The 21,557-nt window shown below is 41.0% G+C and overlaps 1 protein-coding gene across 1 annotated transcript in view; it reads right to left on the bottom strand.

Annotated features, from left to right (window-relative positions):
* The window catches only part of LPCAT1 (lysophosphatidylcholine acyltransferase 1), a 61,134-nt gene extending 40,409 nt beyond the window's left edge, over positions 1 to 20,725 (bottom strand). Inside the window, exons 1-5 of the mRNA XM_074576409.1 lie at positions 20,423 to 20,725; positions 14,585 to 14,727; positions 12,856 to 13,070; positions 2,910 to 3,022; positions 1,298 to 1,358 (exon numbers count right to left, since the gene is read on the bottom strand). Coding sequence (XP_074432510.1) covers positions 1,298 to 1,358; positions 2,910 to 3,022; positions 12,856 to 13,070; positions 14,585 to 14,727; positions 20,423 to 20,539 — 649 coding nt within the window. The 5' untranslated portion in view covers positions 20,540 to 20,725. The remainder of the gene's footprint in view (positions 1 to 1,297; positions 1,359 to 2,909; positions 3,023 to 12,855; positions 13,071 to 14,584; positions 14,728 to 20,422) is intronic.
* Positions 20,726 to 21,557: the final 832 nt, after the last annotated feature.

A 21,557-nucleotide genomic window follows, 5' to 3' on the forward strand; every position in this document is an offset into this window, starting at 1 on the left:
GACCTAAAGTAATTCGATGTAAGTGAGGAATCTTAAGGTACGGGATTTCTGGGAGGCTAGATGGATACAGAAGCAGGTTCCAGAAGGAAAGTGAGACAGTCAAGAGGCAGACAGCAGCATGTACTAGACCAGAGGAGAGGCAGACAGTGGGGATTCGAGGCAGAAAGTATATGGTGCCTGGAATGTCTATGGCACAGAGGGAAGGCAGGAAATCAGGGATTTAATGAAGGATTCAGACTGGTTTTCAAAGCATGGCCAGGATTCAGGTGGAGAGAGAAGGAGAGGGAGAGTAAAGAGTGAAAGAAGCGGATGTTCTCCTAACCACCACACATTCATCTAAAAAGGTAAGAGCTGAGAGGGGAGGAAGAAAAGCTTTTTGAATGTTTGTTCAGGAGACAATACTGAGATTCCTTCAGCCAAATGAATCTGTGCAAGGAATCGCAATGCTGACTCATTGTAGAATATTCTAATAGCAATATGTAAGTTGTAAGCAACACAAAATATAAGACATACAGTAAGACCAGAACAGGCAGAAACCTAGGAAGAGTCAAAAATGACATTCACAACTGCCTCGCTCACTGAAGCCTCCTCATTCACCATCTCCCTACCTACGTCATAAAGGCAAGTTTACATTAAACAATGGTGGTTCACTGCAGTATTGGCATTTCTCCCTATCATAACTGCAGTTTACAGCTACAACAATGTTCAGTGCTATACCCTCTGCTAATTTGATAGGCTAAAAGGGTGATACTAATTGCAAAGAGCTTAGAATGTAGATGTTAAATAAAAATACATTGTAAAAAACAACAGCCTCTGTAACAGTGCTATACTGGCAAGATTTTGTGCCATCTTCACCAGAATGCAACTCAACAAAAGAGCTGGAATCAACCACACACAACACAGCAACAACTGATGCAGCAGCCTGAAATAGATACACGCTGATACATTAAGGTTTATAGTGTATCTAAATGCTGCATGACAAACCCAAAATAGGAAATGGAGGGGGCAAGAAACAGAGACAACCACAAACAGAAACCCAGTAAGAAACATTAGTGCTCCAGTTCATGTGCATCTCAGAAGCCAAGAAAAAAAAATCTGAATTATCTAAAATGTTTTGCTCAACAGTGGAACCACAATCCTTTTGTAGCATCAGAAAATTTCTATTCCAATTCCACCCTACTGCAAGATTTTTAATTCACTTCTGCAACAGCAAACAAATTACAATGCAAGTGGTACTTCAGAAAATGAAGATACAAGAACATTCTGTAGAGAACAGAGAAATGCGCATCATACCTACCAGGCTTGAATGTAATTAGACAGGATCGGTTTGTGCAAGTGCCCTCTGGGAATATCATTATCTTGAAGTAAAAAAAAAGTTGACTTTTAAGAACTATTTCAATGTGGATTTATTTATAAACACATCTTTTCAAAGCTAACATTAACTGATTACAGCAAAAAGGTTTTCAGGGAAAAACAGTTCAGTTAGAGTAAAAAAAAAAATAATAGTGCTCAACTCAAGTAAAGTTCTGTCTTAATATTTTAACAAAAATACTTTTCTTTATCTGTGAATCTGCCTTTTTCTTGACCTCTCATAATAATTCTTTTCGACTGGAACATTGACAGTGACCAGAAACACTTGTGAGTACAAGAGAATTTTCACAAAAGGTTTAGGTGCTGGTAAAAATATCATATTCCGTTTTGCACTGAAACAAAATCCCTGTTCCCAAGCTACCTGCTCGCACGTTAAGAAAGGGAAGACGTCTTTTCTTTTTGCATTTATTACTTGGCATACACACAGATGCCAGAATGGTAGGGGCTGGAAATATTTAAACAGAATTCTAACAAGGCAAAAATGCTCAAGTTGAACAGTATTCAGAGGATGAAGTTCGATTGTAAAAAAAAATAAATTAAATATAATGTTTTAGACAGCAAAAAAGCCAAGAACTGCTGAAATTTTGTTGAGTTACAAAACAAGACATTTAAAGGAAACAAATATATATCATAAGGGGACAAAGCAATGGACTAGAATTGACTAGCTTTATTGCCCACTCTGGTACTAGCTTGGTAGGTATTCCGGAAATCATTTCAGCTCTGCAACTCAATTTCTTTATCTGTAAGTAAGAATATTTACTTTGTAAAGTGCTTTGAAATCTACTGATGAAAGTCATGATGTGAAAGCTATATATCACCTTTCTATCACACTATTTATAACTGTTTATAATGTTTCTGTAGTCCAGTATGTGGATGTAACCACCGTAGAAGTAACACTGTCACGAAGGACATATCGGATCTTAATCTAAAAAATTCACAAGAAGAATACTTCACATTTTCAAAATAATCACATGCTTCTAGAAAATTGAGACCTTAGGGAGTCATCCCTTCCTTCCTAGTACGCTCTTCCAAGGCACGCTATAGTCACGTTTCAGATGCAGGGAAAAAAACCCCAAGCCACTTATTCTAGCAATGTTTTCATCACGTAGTCCAGTAGAGGTGTACTCCAGTTACTGGAACATCTGAATTGCTTAGGCTGTCTTGGCCAGTATTGCATCTTCAACAATGACAGTATGCCAAAATCTTGAGAAGGGTGAGAACACACAATACTCCCCCAGATATTCTGCAGAGCACCTGATTATTTTCTTCTTACAGGACTTTCTAAACCTGCTGTGTTCTGTCCATTTAGTATCACTGAATAGAGCTGCCCTCCCATGTACTTACCCGGTCTCCCCTTGAAACACAATGCAACGAAAAGCTAGTGTTTTGTACAGGTAATAATCCTACCTTGTATCTTCTAGAAAGAGCGGGGATTTCACCCCCCACAAACCATCTAAAGCATCCCACAAGGAAAGAAGTAAACTGCAAAGCCTGGAAATGCCAAATACCACCTGTCACACAGGAGTAGTATACAGTACCTGTGGCCATTTACCATCAGACTGAGCACGCCTCTTTATCTCTTCGACAGTTTTCCTGCGAGAATCCTGGTCTGACCGAGATACAAATACTGGTCGGATGTATTTGATTAGAGCTGAAGAGGAAAGAAAAACAAAAACAAACCAGTCTTTATTTCCCCTTTTTTGAAAAACACTTTTTGCCCAGTAGTCCTCTGGACAAAAATTTTGGTACAAGTACATAACCACTTTACTATATGACTCTGCAAACTTAAATACTCAGCTGAACTACTGCAGTTTCATTGAAATATTTTCATGAATTCCTGTGAGGAAAACCATTTGCACAATTTTGGCACCTTGTACTTGTTCAATTTTTAATAGACCAATACACATATATCACAGATAATTTAAAACATGATTGTACATATTATGCATAGTTTTCTGCAACAAAGCAGCTGTGGCTGACTATAGGCTGTTTCCTCCTACCACAAAAATCACAAAATCTATAGCCATCCCCAACCCATCAAAGTAGCAAGAACTTCCCTATGCAAATGCTTCCAAAAGACATCCTGGGGGTCAAACTGCCACTTCTTTAGAGCTTTTGTGTTCTGTGACACCTCAGCTTCACTGAAGGTACACCAAAGATATTCCATACATGGATTATGTTATCTTTTCTGGGGAACTGGCATCATCAAAAGAAAAAACATGCTTATTTTCTGAGCTGTCACCTGTTTGCCTGTTCCTCATAATAGATGAATCAGATCTCAGGCATCCTCTTCCTGGCTCAGTGGGAAACCTTTTATACATAAGCCAAACACAAAACGAGCATAAGCAAGAATGAGAAATCAATCCACAATATCCTCTCCATGCATGTCTGTCACGAGGACACCAATGCCCACTTATAAAATAATAAGTAGCACATTTAACTCTTCCGCAGCATCAAAAAGCACTAAAAGAGAAGCATCTTCAAATATACTACTTCATACTTTATTTGTCTTCAAATACCTTTTTACAATTTTTGTATCTTGTAATCTTATTTGAAGGTTCAAGAGTCATCATTAGCTATTCTATCTGCCTAAAATACAAATATAAAATACAGTTTTCACATTCCCAACCACCACGAGATGAGTTCGCTGACACTAGTTGTATAATTTTCTTTTGTTAAGGATAGACTTGCTGCATTAATGGATCAGCCAGTGCTTAAAGTGTGAAGCAAAAAAAAAACAACCCAAAAAACCAACAGCGTAAGGAATTACAGTCCTGTACTTGGCAAAAGCTGCTGGATCTGGTGTTACCCCACTGGCAGTTTAGCCAGCAACTCACCAAAATCCTTCTATGATTCTGTGAAACTAATCCGCCACACCTTACAGCAAGTTCCCAAATATTCAGCCAGTGTCTGAAATATTGCTTTTATCCCACAAGTTGCCAAAGCTCAGGAGACAGTATATCAGAGAAAAGCTACTATACTCTTGCACTTTTTCCTACATGCTTGCTCTTAGACAATATCCATAGAACAATGCCTGCTAGGGGAGCAAAGATCATCATGGGCCAGTTGCGTTTACTGCTGTGGGAGGGTAAAAAAACCAAAAAAAACCCCAAAACAAACCACAAAACAACCATAAACAAAAAATAGGAAAAAAAACACAAAGAAAACAGACCAAGCGATAAAAAAATGCAAAGGAAACCATACTTGATTTCATAACTGTTCATTTTCTTAGTGATGCTAGTCCTGTGTTTCCTGTACTGCTGCAAATCACCATTCTGTAGCAAAAACAACATTATCAAGTAAAAGTAAGCAAGAAAAGACTCAAACACCCTCATCATTCACCCTGAAGTTTCCTTTGTATTATGCCCAAATGATGGAATTTGTGTTACTTCAGGCCAAAAAATGAACAAGATAATTCCAGAGCTCCAAGGCTCTTATCTGAGGATACGCTGCAAGCTGGGTCTTCTTTGCACGACATGAAATTAAGCAAGCAGATAGATTTTACTTAGGGCAGTATGATAGAAACATTAGAATATAGACAACTTAGCAATTTTGAGTCTCTAACCACTAACGTAATCTATATCTGAAAACTGGAGAGGCAAGCAGTGTTGACCAGGGAGCTCTACTGTTACAGCCTTCCCAAAAGCAAGCTCTTGCAATGTTACCAAGCTCCAAAATAACACACTGCAAGTTATCTTACAAATAGACAACACCACAAACAGCAACACACCCACGTGCAAATAAGAACTATTATGGTATACTGAAAAAGAACAGAAACAACTGAAAGCTTGGTTTCCTATGGATTTGTCCTGCCTGTTAAACGACATGATACAAAACCTTACATAGGCTGTAAGGTAAGTTCATTTTTTTTTCCTTGTTGTTCAGACACTATTTTCATGCAGCTTGCAGAACTTAGTATCTTTTAAACCATCAGCTTTCTTTCAAATATGCGTGAAGCCATCACTATTTCAACCCATCGCATCAAATCTTAGCCTAAGAGACAAGGTGATCATATTAAGTCTTACTTCCTTAGGGATCACACTAAAAAGCTGACAGAATTCTTGTTTTAACATTAAACAGCAACTTAAGATTCTGTAAGACACCAACTACCAGGACCTTGGTGGCTAAGTCCAAGAATTTAAGTGGAATTGAAACTCTCAGTGACAAGTAAGAAGCTGAAGGTACATACCAAGGGAAGGTTAGCTCTGTACTTGCCTCTCCTCATATACCTTTTTCATAACCACTTTTTAAAACAGAGCACAAGGCTACACAGACCTTTACTCTCAGCACAGATTTTCATGTTCAGTAAACTGACAGGAATACGAAAATTCAAAGGCTGTACCAAGTCGATCTGTGCAAGAAATAGTCAGGAGCAGGGCCAAAGGTCTGAGAAGAGAAGCTGAGAAACATACCAAGTAAGTGGACAAGATGAGACTGCAGTCAGAAGTCGAAACATAGGGAAGCCTAGGGACAGCACTGTAAGGCAGTATGAGGCAAGGAACAGGCAGGACAGGAGCAAAAAATGCATGAAAATGCTTCAGACAGCTGGCATACACAGCAACAAAAGGAAATATGCAGAACTGTGCAATATACTTCAAAAATAGAGCATAATCTTAATCTTCTCTGCTCACCAATTTAACTGTCCAAGACTGATTGAAACCAGGTAGAGAAGACAGCAGCTCAAGTATTCAGAGATGCTGAAAGATGTGCTTGCCTATTGCCTCTCACTCCATTAAAACTATCCTTAAATTATAAATTCTAGTGGGCTATGGCAGATGTTCCCTTAATTCACAACATTGACTTTGCTAGTGTCCAAGCTTTTGCTATATTCCAGCTTTTTCTATAGCAGCGTCAGTCCTACTTGATGCTGTCACTCTCGTCCCCAATTTCAGCTCATTACAAGCAGTCCTGAAGACAGGTGACACATGCTGTACTCCACCTTCTTAGGCAGGTACCTGCAATTTAAACAATACTTCCAGTAATTCATCAAAACCTCTGCCTTGCAGGCAGCCAGAACACCACAGATACACTAAGCCAACAGAAAGCTGTTCTTGCATGAAACAACCTTTTTTAAGAGAGCCTGCAAAAATTCAGTATTGCTTTAATTAATTGCAGGGTGCCAACTGATTTCAGAACCATAACTTCCATGCAATCATTACAAGCACCAGCTGATGCATAAGCAAAAAAAAAAAGTTTCTTTCTGATGAGCTGAACGCATACAATTGGTGTCAATGAACTTCTCAGGGAACAAAAAAAAAAAAAAAGCAACAGAATGGCAATGCGGCACTAAATACTGTTCTTCTAAAATACGTCCCTACACACATTTTTGAGTAGACAATTAAATTTTCAACACTGTAGAAACAGCATCAAACACAGTTTTAGTCCGGGGAAAAGGAGGCTGAGGGGAGATCTTATCGCTCTTTACAACTACCTGAGAGGAGGTTGTAGCCATGTGGGGGTCGGTCTCTTCTCCCAAGTAACAAGTGATAGGACAAGAGGAAATGGCCTCAAGTTACTCCAGGGGAGATTTACATCGGATATTAGGAAAAATTTCTTCACCAACAGGGTTATCAAGCATTGGAACGGGCTGCCCAGGGAAGCAGTGCAATTATCGTCTCTGGAGGTATTTAAAAGATGGGTAGAATTGGTGCTTAAGGGACACAGTTTAGTGGTGGTTTTGGCAGTGTTACGTTGATGGTTGGACTCGACCTTAAAGGTCCCTTACAACCTAGATGTTTCTATGATTCTATCTACTGCAAGATTAGAGAATACTGAACCTGAGGCTTTTACGTGGCCTCTCCCCCAAACACCACCAAATCCCATCACATACATTCCTCTGGTACACTGAGATAGCAGCCTATAGAGCCAGTACAACTGCCTCTGTTTGTATTTAACAAAAAGGTAGGCTGTGTAATACAGGAGACTTTCATGGGATATCCATTTACCATATTTACTCCTTGATTTTTCCTACTATGGGAAAAAAATACAGATTATTTTTCTAATAGCAATTGTCCTCTTGTGCATTCTGTATTTAAGGCTTACAAAAACATGAAGGTTAAAGCTTGAAAAGCAGTATCTCGGGCTTAGTTTTTCAGAGTTGCCTTACACAAATGAACATGCTCACAAAGTTCTGAACTCATACCTTTTCTAATGAAGTAATATTTAATAGGAAAACTGCTATTTTCTGGAGCGAAAAGAAGAAATCTGCAAGGGGCTCAGAAGTCTTCTGAAGATTAAGGGAAAAAAAAATTAAGGTTCCAGAATAAAATGGCTTCCTATTTATATGGACATAAAGACCTTAAAAATGCAAAAAACCTCAAACCCACACACAACAAATACACAAAGCCGTATCAATGCACAAAACTGAAGTCAACCAAAATGAGGATCTTTTTCACTTGGAGTTATGCTGTTCTTACAGAAATAGTGTTATTGTAGTCACGGTACTCTACATGAGATTTGTAAAGTTATTGGTAGTATCTTATTAGAGCAACAATCATACACAGAAATACACGCTTTTTTGACCAAGCCTGAGTCAAACACTAAAGCTAAATACATGTCAGGAGCAACAACCCCGAGTTTGACTAAATGCTTAGCAGATGGACCACCTGACAGAACAGATATCAAGTATTCCTGGTATAGAGGCAGTATTAATGGGAAATTTCTTCTCCCTGTTTCCAAAGAGAAAGGCAGGAAACATGAAGTCTGTATGACAAGGAGAGGGCAGTTGTGGGAGGTAAACAATCAGCGTTCTCTTCAGCTTTAACAGAAGCAAATTCCATGTATTTGGGTTGGTCTTTCAAACGCCATCTATTTCCTTTAAGGACTTCTTGAGGGACAAAGACCCTTTTCATATCACAAAGATTGCTGTTTGCTCTCACACCTGCAATACCTGTATGAGGGTACGGCTGTATGTTTTACTTTCTAGACTGACAGCAGAAAGCTATTTTATGAAGGCAGTTGTGGTGGTTTGCAGGTTTCCTATATACTGCAGTTTGTAACTTCCATAAACCATATTAACAAGCATGCTTAAAAAAAGGGATGGTAGTTTAGGCATTCCCGCAGCAGTTTAAATGAGAACTAATTGTTACTGAACTTATGGTGAAAAAAACCAATACATAAAAGAGAAGAAATCTGTGACACCTTCATCTTACAGCAGGTTTTTCCAAAAGGGGTTGAAGGACTGTTTTGATGAATCTCAGAAGTATTTAAATGCGAGATCCTCACTCGAGAACTACAGGTCTACCACAGTTCTCTTCCTTGTGTGCTGTGGAAGGCCAGGGGGGGAGGGGGAGAGGGGGCAATTTGGGTGGAGGACTTGAAGATTAGGTTGCATAACAGAGCTGATGAGTAAGTAATTTGGCATCTTTTAAGTTCCCAGATGAAAATATACCCAGCTACCGCAGCATAAATATTTCCCACTGAACTACTCATTTCTTGTCTTTTAGTCACGATGCTCAAGAAAGGCCTACAAAACACTTTCAAAAGATGAGCCTGAACAAAAAAAATCGTAAGTTTACTAGATGTGGAAAAATATCACCCACAACAGAATTGATAGTTTTTACAGCACAGTAGGATCCTCCCTCCCTCTATAGCTCTTCTGTATTCTGCCAAGTACAAATGACCTCCTTCCCCTTTACAAACTTCAGCTAACATATCCCCCCTGACATTTCACAGGTATCAAGTTCCTCTTTTTTTCAGAGGGTGAGGTTACAGATGTTGAGAGGTTGCTTAAAGTTTAAATCAGCTTATCACCTTAAATTTAGTTTTTAAAAGTTCAGAGCACAGAAGATGTTTTAATCACAAAAGCTGTCCAAAGCAAATGCCCACCTTACTGACAAATCCCTTTTCCTTCTTATTGAAGTACTTCAGCAGTAGCACAGACCACTTCAGCAATAGAAAATAACTTTTATCCAGGTTGCTTTACCAGCCAAAAATAAGGCAGCAAAGTGTAACTATCCAGAATATATGCAAAGAGCTTGTTCTGACTCGAAGTGTGGCCCAGTAGACAAAACAGGAAAGTTTAAGGACCCGTGCTGATGAATGAACTGACCTAACTTCTTCAGCCTGTGTAAGGTGCAACAGATTCCTACATGTCATTTGGAAAGCCACTGTGCAGAAACATATGTCCTTCTTCAGCTTCATGGTCATGTGCTTCATCTGTTCTGACATTCTCTAATTAACAGATACTGACTTTTTTTGATGACTGTTGAAATCTCATTTATATTTGCGCAAGCAGTTCCTTCCCAGAGTTTGTTAACCTAGCATGTTTGCCAAGTGGGTAATTTTCTTCATTACTGACCACTAACTGAAGAGGTCATAACTCTTCTGTCAGAGCAAAAGAGCATTTTTTAATTTGTTTTTTTTCCTCTTCTTTGTTTTCCTAAAAAGAAGGAAGTTGCCTGAAAGAGTCACAAGACTTATGTCTGCTTCTGAAATTGGACTTTGTGGTCCAGAAGAGCTGCCTTCAAGACAGAAAGCAATAAAACAATGGTACACAAACACACTTGTGGAATACTTCCAATCCCATAAAGCATAGGCTTTTAATCATCTGGACTTACAAGTGGATCAACAGCTTAATATTCATGACTGGCAAACTAAGAGTACAATAATACAGGCAGCTGCTCCAGAAACCTATTAAAACACTTTCGGAACCAATCTTGGTAACCAGTTAGCAATCAGATTTTGTGCCTGCTAAAGCACCTGATTCCTCTGGTACACAATGTACAATGTCCTGATAAACACTGTCATTGCATCAAAAAACTAACTTATTTATATCATATATGGATATTCTAGATGAAGACCTACTCTTCACCAAAAGTCCTCATTTTTGGAAATTATCTTCAAATTTCCTCTGCTGCTTTATTTTTCACATGCTGACATCTGCTCAGAGTTAAACGAACATACTTTATTCAAAACTTCCCAGAAGATTCTGAATGACCATTAACAAGACTCAATTAAGAGATCACAACATTAGGATTATCAATGCCTGGCTCCAAAACTCCACTGGAGATGGTACAACAGGTTTGCAAGATTTACAAAACTGAAGAACACACAACACAATTCTGACCTCTCTGGGATAAAACTAGATGCCTGTCTCAAGCGTTTACAATTCACCATGCAATCCAAGAAAAACACGATCACCTTTTCACAGATAGCGTAAGAGAAATACCAGTGGTCCCATAACATGAAATACACATTTGTGTGCATGTATGTAGAGAAGTGTAAATAACATTGGAATTAAAATACTAGAACAAAGGAGGAGAGGACAGTCATGTGCTTCACAGCAAAACTTTTTCAAGCAGTGAAAGAAAAAAAAAAAAAGTAGCACAACTTCACTCCACTGGAAAGTCTTCACTAAATTTTAAGCCCAACTAATGGTTACATTGATTACTTACCTCTCTGTTAAGGTCCGTTTACTATAACACAAACTGCTGTAATTAATGTCGCTCATACAGAAGTATTCATTTAAAAACAAAAAAGGTTTTTGAACTCCGAATCCCAGTTATGACCTTTGCCATGCATCTTTTCCGTGGCATTTTTCTGAACACTTCATAAGGAACTACATAATTTTGGTGGCTGCATGACATAAAGTGAATGCAGATATACAGGACGAAATGCTCACTTACTTGACTCCACTGTAAATTCCAGTAATATTCAATCAAATCACCATATGTAGTTTTCTGGGTTATCTGTAGTCCGGTTTTGCTCACACATGAACAAAATCAACTCAATAATTTTAAAAATGTATTGTAAAGTTTAGACTTTCAATTGAATCCTTTAAAAGTTACCTTAAAATTAAATTAGGTTTATAGGAAATAGTTTGAACTACTCGATATGCATTATTTGTGCTACATCCTCCATACCCCTACAGATTCTCCTCAGGCTTTCCCCACTGCATTTATTACATGGGATAGTTCAACAGCTATCACAGCATTCTGTCAAAAGCCATTCTGCTGCTTCTTCACATTTCAGGAACACAACATGGCGTGGAGTTACCTCATCTAGTTTCGTCCTCCAAACAGTCCAGCTGCAAGTAAAGGAGAGCTTCACATGGACTACTTCATTTTGCTGAGCTAGCCATTATTAAACAGTCAATTGAGTCAGTTAAGAAGGAAAATAAATCTGCCCCTGCTTCTATGGCTGGACTGCTCCTAAAGCCCAAGTTGTCCTGGATACATCTATACCGTGCAGGAGTGTCAATATACCACCTCACAACAGTATCTTCTTTCAGTATTGGACAAGGGAGTTCAATTTCTTTTTGTTTTCACACTATAAATGTTTTAAAAAACAAGTATGTACAAACAAGTATCTACATCCTTTTTGCTCAAAGCAACCATTCATTTTTACACAGATTTTTCATTGCCACAAACTTTTACTAAATTCTATTAGTCAGATATTCAATGAAATCAAGATGCAGCTACAGTTCTGGCCTGAGCTTTACTTGACAGAGAGAGATCTTTGCACCACAAGATGCCCTACACAAAGCTTCCAGGTGTAACCGCTCACCATTTCTGGACATGTCTCAGCTTCTGGTTTTGAACACATCCTTAAAACCACATTGTCTAATGACATTTTAGGAGGATGTCAACACCAACAGCCTGATTCCACTTAGTTGCAAAGGAACTCAAAGTTTCTGTACAGACTTTTAAAGTCCCTACCCAAGGCCAAAGTAAAATCTTTTGTCCTTTTTACACTACCCTTAAAAATCTACACAGTGAGACACAGGAAGACTCTTTGAACTTTGCCAATCCCTAGACACAACATGGTGGGTTTCTTCAAAATGCTTCCACGCAGACTTTGGTTAGAAGTCTACAAGCCTAGAAGTGTATACTTTTTTGGGGGGGCACAACTGCACCAAAAGTCACAGGTCTCTCTCAAGCCTTTGTGAGAATCTACATTGGTAATTCCAAAGATAGTACTCAAACACTACTGACTTGGGCATCTGCATCTCTTATGACTAAATCTGAGTGCACAACAATCTGCTCTTGCACATCTCTCACACCCTGCCTGAAACACTTACCGTTGCATGAAAGGTTAGCAGCACTCCCTCAAAGCAGGGTACCATTCAGAGCGGACAACATTCCTAAAACACATTTTTGGGATGGCACCTCAACTCATACCAAGAAAGAAGTTTTGATGGACTTTCTCTGTAGCCTCACCCTTTGCTTATATAGCCCTATCCTAACTTGCTTTTCTATTTATCGTGTCTTAAAATCTTGCAATTTCACTGCAAATTTAACCATGAGTTCTGTAGGACTGTTCTGATTTTGTACAGTGATTCAACTTTAAAAAAAGGTAAAAAAAACAACATCCCCCCCAATTTTTCTATTGACATTCAAGGTAGACCAGTAAAAAAAAAAAAATCTCAACATATATTATAGCTACATTTTCTTTGTGTTTCAGGCCTTCTCATGTACAACCAATGAACTTCTTCAGTAATCATTTTTAATTGTTTTTGAAAAAATTAAGTATGTGCCAACTTACTTCCCCAAACAGGAATATCTTTGCTTTCGGCTTTCATCACAATGGAGGCGAAGGTCATAGTTACTGGAATGGCATCAAAGTAGGAAGAATGGGGAGCCACAGTTAATATTGCTGCTTCCGCCGGCAACGCCCGTCTGCCTTTTACATTTATCCAATGGAATCCACCAGCAAGCCACATCATTCTCATGATTGCTTTCAGCAAAATATCCACTATCCTGTAAAAAGTTGAGAAAACAGTTATGCTGCCACCGGAATATCTTAAAATAATGAAAAGAAAAACATTACGTAAAAACTTTATATGCATGACAAAAGTACAGATAGGATATGCTGCTTAAACAGAGCAGGAACCTTTTCTTTTCTCTTTCTCAGCAGATTTAAGACCGCTTTCAAGGTAAGACGCCATTCAATTTCATTTCATGCCTGAATATGAATGCTTTTTAATCACAGTAAGATAAGCATGTATTTTATCATTAAATTAATTTTGATTCAATTATGACCGTTGAGTTTCTTCTATACAATGTATAATAATGATTTCTAGCAACACCAAAAAATGCTCTAATAAACTGAGTGCTGAAAAATGCTATTAGGATATTGTTAGAATGCAACAACCTGCATTCTTGGGTTCAAGTTTACCCAAACAAAACAGCGGAAAAACATAGAGCAGATATTCTCAAATATGGAAATACCTACAGAACACATCTATGGAGCTCTGGAAATATTTTATTTTCTTCCTTCTTCCCCATCTCCTCCTAAAGCATTTTGAGTGTTTGAGGGTTTTTTGTGGGGTTTTGTTTGCTTGTTTAAGCTGTCTGACAGTCATGAAAAGAGAAACATTTACTTTGAACCAACACAGTGCAAAAACCAAACACCACAAATTGTTACACACACAGGGACTGGAGGCTGGAGAGCAGGGTGACACCAAAACCGAGATGAAATGGGGGAGGGACAATTTAAACTTCAAAATAACTGTATGCAAGACTGAAGGCAGACCATTATTCCTTTAGTTATTACACTGATAGCATTCCAAATGAAATGTAAAGTGACATGCCTCTGTGGTTCTCAATTTCCTTAACTCTTGTGATGCAAAATACAATCAGCTTCCCTTATGCTAGTGCCAACTCCTAATTTTAAAGTTGTCTAAGAAGAAGTGATACACTCCTCCTTTCTTGCTCCTCAAATGTCAGTTTTCATGGACAGGTGAACACTGCCTTACATTCTACCTTAATTAGCATCCCAATATCAAAGCAAGCAGAGATTTACTAATAAGCACCAAAGCATGGGGCAAGACCTCAGAGAATCAACATAAGTTTTGTAAATTCATCACAGGGTAGCAAACAATGGGGTGAAGCAGTTTAAAAAAACAATTTAGAATGTGAAATCTGGACACATTCCATAGTGTCAGTCTTCATAACAAGAACTTGACATTATGGGAATAACTGAAATTGAAGGATGTCACAATGAAGCTTCACGCTGCATCCTCAATAGAGATAAGAAGCCAGAGGTGATCAGTTTTTCTCCCTGTAATACTTGGGTCACCTGGTAAATCAAGCAGTGGAGGTATTTCTAGTTTCCCATCTGAGGAGAGTGTGTAAATAATAATTTTTACAGTTTTCTTTTGAAGAGAAAAGCAGGTCTGTGGGACAGCTATCAGGTACTTCCGATCTTCTCTATTTCAAACTGCTGAACTAAATAACGATTCTCTCAGTATTTCACCATAACAGTGACTCACTTTCGCCACCAGGAGAGGGGCTTTTCAAGCTCTTGCTCGTCAGATCCCATTGAAGCAATGAATGCAAAAGGCCAGGCCAGCAACATCATAAAAGCAGCAAAAAAGAGTCGGATAGGAAACAGAGTCAAGGTCATGAAGGCAATCTGCAAAATCCAAAACAAATGCATTATTTTAACATAATTTTTTCCTGAAAAAGTCAGTGATTCCTAGAAACCGATCTGAAGTCTTAGCTTAAAAATCTCTAATGCTAAAAACAGCAGAATACACGTCAATTCCAAACAAATAATTGTGGTGTATGCATAACAATTTTGGATTCACCAATCTTAATTATAGCTGAAACACAGCATGCTCTTTAAAGCTAATGAGGTCTTAGCTTTCCACATTTCTTCAGACCCTATGCTTGTCAGTGAATACATCCGCATGCTCTTTTCCCTTTCTGTAGCCTCACATTAAGTAAATATTTAGCATGGGTGTGTTGTAAATCTTACTGCACTACAGACAAGCCAGTCCCTCACAGCAGGTCCCAGCCAGTGATGCGCACTTCTTCAGCAGGGTGCATTCACGTGGCAACACAGGACGCAACCTGGAAAGCCCTTCCAGGACTGGGCAGGCACCAGATCCTCTGTAGTGTGTTCTTGGAACCAGAAGCTGTGGTGAACACTGTGCAGAGCCCTCCGGCCAAACATCCAGACACGCGCATGAGTTTAAGTTCCAGGTCTGTGCTAACAGGAGCAACCCCCTGGAAAGCAGAGGTTTTCAAGAAATTATCCTCCCCTGGGAAACCACGGTGAACCTAGTTGCTTCTGCACCTCCTCCCAGCACTCCAGTTCTCAGAGAGCCCATTCCCAGCCAGTCAGTCAGTCCCCTGCCTTCAACTTTGCATGTTGGAACTTCTTCCACAGTCTTTTGAAGAATTCTCCCAAAAGTAGAGCCTTCCTGAGCTGTTTGGAGTTGTTCCCAACTGTACTCCAGAAAACACAACTTAGCAACTATCTGTGCAATGATCCACTACTCTAGGAAACACTTCCAGAAGCCAAGAGCCCCATCTTTCTCACTCAAAGGACAGGAAGAAAAAAAATAAATCTCTTAAAGTGGAGGATGGTACAGCTTCTGATGACTGGCTAGGGGAGACAGAGGGAACCGAAAACTATTTGAAGCTGACTGGGGGTAGCATCAGTGCTCCTCATGCTGTACAACGGAGGCTAGCAAAAGAGGAAGAAATCACTATGAAACAGAAGGGCCATGTAAAGAAAAAGAATTTTAAAGGCAATATACTACATATTCACAGGTGCATCAGATGAGGCAGAAAAGCACCTTTCAGCATCACAATGGCTGGACAACAGTGAGTAATGAGACATAAGGTGCTGTCTCATGTTATGCTTAATCTGATGCATCTCCAGGCTGCTGTGGAAAGCATTATTCATATTCTTTTTCTCTTCCCTGATGCAGATCTAGTCATCATGCCGCTCAGTTTTCCATTGATCAGTTCCTGCTTCCTCTCACCTCCCAAAACAGCTCAACAATCAACTCACCCTGTAGCTCCAAAAATCTGTAGATCTAGGGTAGAGACAGGGAACACACAGCAGGAGACAAGCCTAAGCTACGAGCCCACTGCAATGCCAGATTTTATAGTGATGGTCCAAACTGGCACCATGGTCTCACCCCTCAAGACAGGATTCCAGTCACGGGGTGGACTGCTTCAGTTTGCAGAATCACAAGAAAAAGGATTTTTTTTTTTCTTAGATAGGCTAGTTTCCCCAAACGAACCAGTTCAACTTCCTAAACTGGCACTGAAGCCATACCAACTCATGCAACTCTGCATCCATAGACAAGACCACCACATCTGGCAGCAAACAAGGGAACATTCATCTGCTAACTGGAGAAGAGATAGCAGCTGCCTTCCAGGCTCATAAAATGAGAAGGACCAGCTGTCAAGGAAAAAGGGAAACAAAATGCAGGTGAGGACACAGTCCTCTGGGATTCACCCCCTCTCCCTTTCACTCCTCATAAGTCTCCTCCCATACCAGAGCAAAGCTGAATGGCAGGTGACTGGTAGTGAGCTACATATCTTGACTGGTAGTGAGCTACATATCTAAAGCACCAAGCAAGAGAATCACAGAGTACCCTTGTTTCTCCCTCTGTATGCCTCCATTTCCTGTCTTGAAAGTCAGTATCTTGTACACAGATAAGCTGAAAAAAATGCATCTTTGAAATTAGCGATACAGTGAGAAACATGACTGAAAAACCAATTTATTCACAACAAAATTTCCATGACTTATTACAAAGTAGTGGTCACATACTGAACAAAGAAAACAAAACAATGAACTGCACATTTAACATGGTAGAGGTTTTGATTTTTGTTTTAAACATATCAGATAGAGCCTACATCTTGCCCCGCACTTTGACTTCCTCACCGTTATCATCCCTATAGCTTCAATTCACCAAAGATGCACTGTGAGAGCTAGGAATTCATTCCTCAACAATTATCTTACTACCTGCTTTTCCACTCTGCAAGTTCCCTGCTGGACACAATCATGGAGATAAATACAGGAGTAGAAATTTTCATGTGCAACTAAGCCAATCTAACAGATCATTGCTGCTAAAGAGGGTGGTCCTGTTCACTCTCCCCTCAATCGTCCCCTTGAGTCAACTCTGCACTTATCTGAGCTTGCAATGAGCCAATATGCTCATTAGAGTGAAGAAAAGCAATCCCAGCAAAATAAAACAATCAGAATACAGAAAAACACAATAATCTGCTGGTTTAATGCGCCAAATCATCTCACCAAGACAAGACATCAAAGGAACACCAGCACTGGTGAAATAAAAGGGCCAGAAACACTGGAAGCAAGGAAAATGGCATTGTATTATGTTTTTAAGTGGCAGGGAAACAAAGCTACAAACACTTTACATCAGCTCCAGTAATGCTTCTGCCGGGGTAACTATAATCAAGAGCTTTGACTTATATGATGGGTGCCCAGAGGTTATCAGGATGAACAAAATTCATGGTTAATGAAGTCACATCTGTCTGTCTTCCAGAAAGGATCTTTTTATTATAGTACTGAAATAAAACAGGTAGCTTCAAGAATGACCCCCACTGTCACCCTCAGATCAGAGTAAAATAGCCATCATTTCTACAGGACGCATGAGGTTCTCAAATAGCCTTACTGCTTTTACATTCCTGTTATCTCACAGTTTTTATAAAGGCAATAAACGATGATGTGAACGATTCCTTGGTACTCAAATGGATTTCTTTTTGCTGTTGTTCTTCCTCTTTGCGGTTGTTTTGTCCTCTTACTTACTTTTTTTTTTTTTCACTCCCACAGTTTCAAGCTGAAATGTTCTCAAATGCATTTACTTTGAGTTGTATTAATGAGCAAAAAAGCTAATCTAACCTCTTGCAGAGCACAGGATGAGGTGGCAGAGATGATAATGGGGTTATCTGACAGAGCATCAGCAACAGACAACAGACCCGTCAGACAAAGCAGTCTTGTCTCCCAGTCCCCTGTGCTCACCAACTTCTTCACGTACCTGCAGTCCCCACACGTTCCTAACCTTCCTCAATAGGCTTTGCAATCCCAGAACTCACCCGTTAGATTCACAGGGCAGACAGAAAAACCTGTGACACGATACGCGCCTACAGCTGCACAGGAAGTGAGTTCAGCTGTAATATTTCATACCGAACCCTCAGTAACAGGGCAGGACTGCATGGAAGAGAATGTACACTGCTGTAATTCACTGTAAAGCAGCCTCCCCATTCAAGAGGTCTCCCTTTCTGGGAAAGCAGCATTTCTCATAAGTGGAACAGTTCCACAGCTCTACTGTTAACAGCCTCCGTCTCAAGCACAACTTTTCTTTCAATCAGCGAAGGGGTTAGGAGAGCACGATTAAGGCAAAGAAGAAAAAAATCTATCAGAGTTCCGTATGTCAGCTTGTGTGCTTTTTCCTCACGTAAAATCGCAGCAATAAGACTGCAAGAAAGGCTGGGTTAAAGAACTCTGTGCCACTGTACTTCAATACAAGATTGTTCACTTAAAGAGCAAGACCGAGCTGCACTGTAAAAAAATTCAGAGCTTTAAACACATCTTACAGTTTTCATTGAAAATAACAGACCTTTGAAATCTAGTGGCAAACTCACGTCTCATACAGGTGTACGGGGCAGCCCACAAAGGTGGCAGCTGTGTTCTATGACCAGTCACTTTGCTGGTGAAGTGGCTAAAGGTCTGTTAGGACTAACAACAGATCAGCAATGCCAGTCACTCCTATGAGAATATTGCAAAAACTGTCAAACTGGTACTCTGTCCCCTCAACGGTATTTTTAAAATTCCTTATAAATAACCAAGTAGAAAGTAGCATTAAAAAGACACATTAACACTGCAAAAATAACACACTGTTATTGTTATAATTAGATACAATCTTAGTCCATATGAACACATGCTATCTTTGCTTCTCTCTGCTCCCTAAAAGACTTTTACCTCATTAATTACATAGAAAACATGACTTAAGGAAAGAGCTAGGGTCACCCGGAAAAGAAATCATTACAGCTACATGATTTATTGAGGAAGCTCTAGGTATAACTTGCATGAGGCAAATGACGCAACCCTTTTCTCCCTTCTCCCATTCAAACAATTTATCAGTAAACACTGAATTCAGCATTTAACTGTATCATTCTGGGAAATTAAAAAGAGTAAAAACCTTTTCCACTGGAGTCTACTACGAATTCCTTGTCTGCCAGACACTTAACATGAGGCACATTCCAATTTTTTGCAAATCAAGCCATACATGTGTTGTGCTGAGTATCTGGACAGCAACAGGGCAATGCGACAATGAACTATGCTCAGAACGTAAACTAAAGTGGGATCTAAAGCATCTTGATCCTAGAGCTTCAGTAGCAGACCTTAATTTCCACATTGATAGGGCTGTTAGGCCCCCAAAACACCGCCTTTCAAGGAAGTGAAGTATCACAATGACGAAAGTAATAGAAATGGCAACAGGAATGGCCAACCCCGTATTAGGTGCGCCTTCGATGGTATTTCTTCATCCAGCAAGTGACCCAGATCTTACCACAAGCCTAAGACAAGGGCCACACATCCTGAATATCCAACCACCTACCGCACACCCCGCGAGGTGCGGGAGGCAGTGTCACGGTGGAGGGGGAAAAAAAACCAAACAAAAAGAACAAAACAAAAAAAAAAAGAAAAAAGAAAAAAAAAAAGAGAGCCATGCAACTGCAAATTTGCATTTTCATATCGCTCCTTGTCACCTCACGCTACCTGTACAATGCGTAAATTACGCCGCAGGGATTATTTACCCATGGGCCAAACTTCAGCGGCACGGGATGCCTCGGCCCCGGCATACCTGAACTCGACGCCGGCAACACAGTGCCTCCACAGGACCGTGCCCCTGTCCCTCCATTTAAGAAAAAAAAAAAAAGAAAGACCCCCACAAAATCAGTATTTTTTTTTTTTTTTCAAAAGCAGTGTATTTTTTAAAGAAAGCAGCCGTGGAGTAGCCGTGGCACACGCCCTCCCAGCGGCGGCCGTTACCGCGGCCGTTGGCCCGGCGAGCCCCCTCGCCTCACGGCCGCCCCCAGACCCCCGCCCGCCGCCGCCCCCTCCTCCCGCCCGCCGCCGCCCCCGCAAGCCCGCCTTGCCCGCACACACACGCACCGGTTTCCCCCGATCCCGCCGCCCCCGGCGGCTCACAAAGCGCCGGCGGCAGGGTGTCCCCGCCCGCCGCAGGACGCGGCCCGCCGCGGGGGGACGCGCGGAAGGAGGCGGCGGCGGGAAGGAGGGAGAGCGGTGAGGGAGGGGGGAAGCGGCGGGCCCTGCCCGCTCCTACCTTGGCTTTCTCCAGGGGGCTGAGGCGCAGCTGGTGCACGAAGGGGCTCCGCGGTGGCGGCCCGCGCTCCCGGCTGCCGGCCACGCAGCATCCCCGGCCGCGGCCGCTCAACTTCATGGCGGGGCAGGACTAGGCGCGGCCGGGCCCGGCGGGGAAGGGAGGGCGCGGACGCTGCGGGGCGACCGCTAGTCTCTGAATAGCGGCGGCAGCGGAGACAGACGGGCACCGGCGACCGCCAGCTCGCTCGCCACTAGAGGCCGGCCCCCGCCCTCCCGGTGGCCCGGCGCATGCGCCCTGCGCGCCGGCTACAGCGGCGGGGCTGGGCGCTGGTTTCCGTGTCGCGGGGGGTGGGATGGTGGGGAAGGGCGGGGGGGAGCGTTGGTAAGGGTCGATATCCTTAATATCAGTCGTCTCACAGGTCCTATAGAGCAGTTCCGGTAACGTTATTCGGTGAGATTTAAGGGTTAATTGAGAAAAAGCCACTGCAAAAGCATCATGGCTCTGCGGCTCCTAACCATTAGGCGTAGAATGGCAAAATGGTCTCTGAGCCCTGTGGTTAATGCTGTTAAGCAGTTTACGGGTTAACCAGCTAACTAGTGGCTGACTTTTGAAAGATCAGAAAAAAAATTCAGAGGTTAATCCTCATGATATTGGGGTTTGCAAGGTTCTGCAGGCTCAGCGTCTATCAAGATTTTTATCACAGATCCAAAAATAAACTCACTGTTAATAAAATCTGTGGGTGTGCTAAATGGTAACCTGGTAAACTACTGTGAGAGCCACTCCAGTGTCAGCTGGACTGCTTAGTAAAATTAACACTTTCAAGCAGGCTTTTACAGCCAAATGTGTATCTATTTTCCAAGAATCCAAGCCATGCCTCTGGAATGAGAGCTTGTGTCTTGGAAAAGTACGTCTAAAAACAGTTTCAAGCAGACTTACAGATGAGGTCCCAGTGCAATGTGACCAGTGCCACTGTTGGGTGTACTAACAGGATTAGCGTACAGGAAATCAATTACAGTGTCTATTAATGAGGCTGGTACTAGAACAAGGTGTGTAGCTCTGACATTAAAGATCAGGTGGCGCAGAAAAGACCTGCCAAAATATTACAGGGCTGGAAGAAATCGTTTGCAACAACGCT

Source organism: Larus michahellis, chromosome 2 (assembly GCF_964199755.1).
Source record: "Larus michahellis chromosome 2, bLarMic1.1, whole genome shotgun sequence".
NCBI classification, from domain to species: Eukaryota; Metazoa; Chordata; class Aves; order Charadriiformes; family Laridae; genus Larus; species Larus michahellis.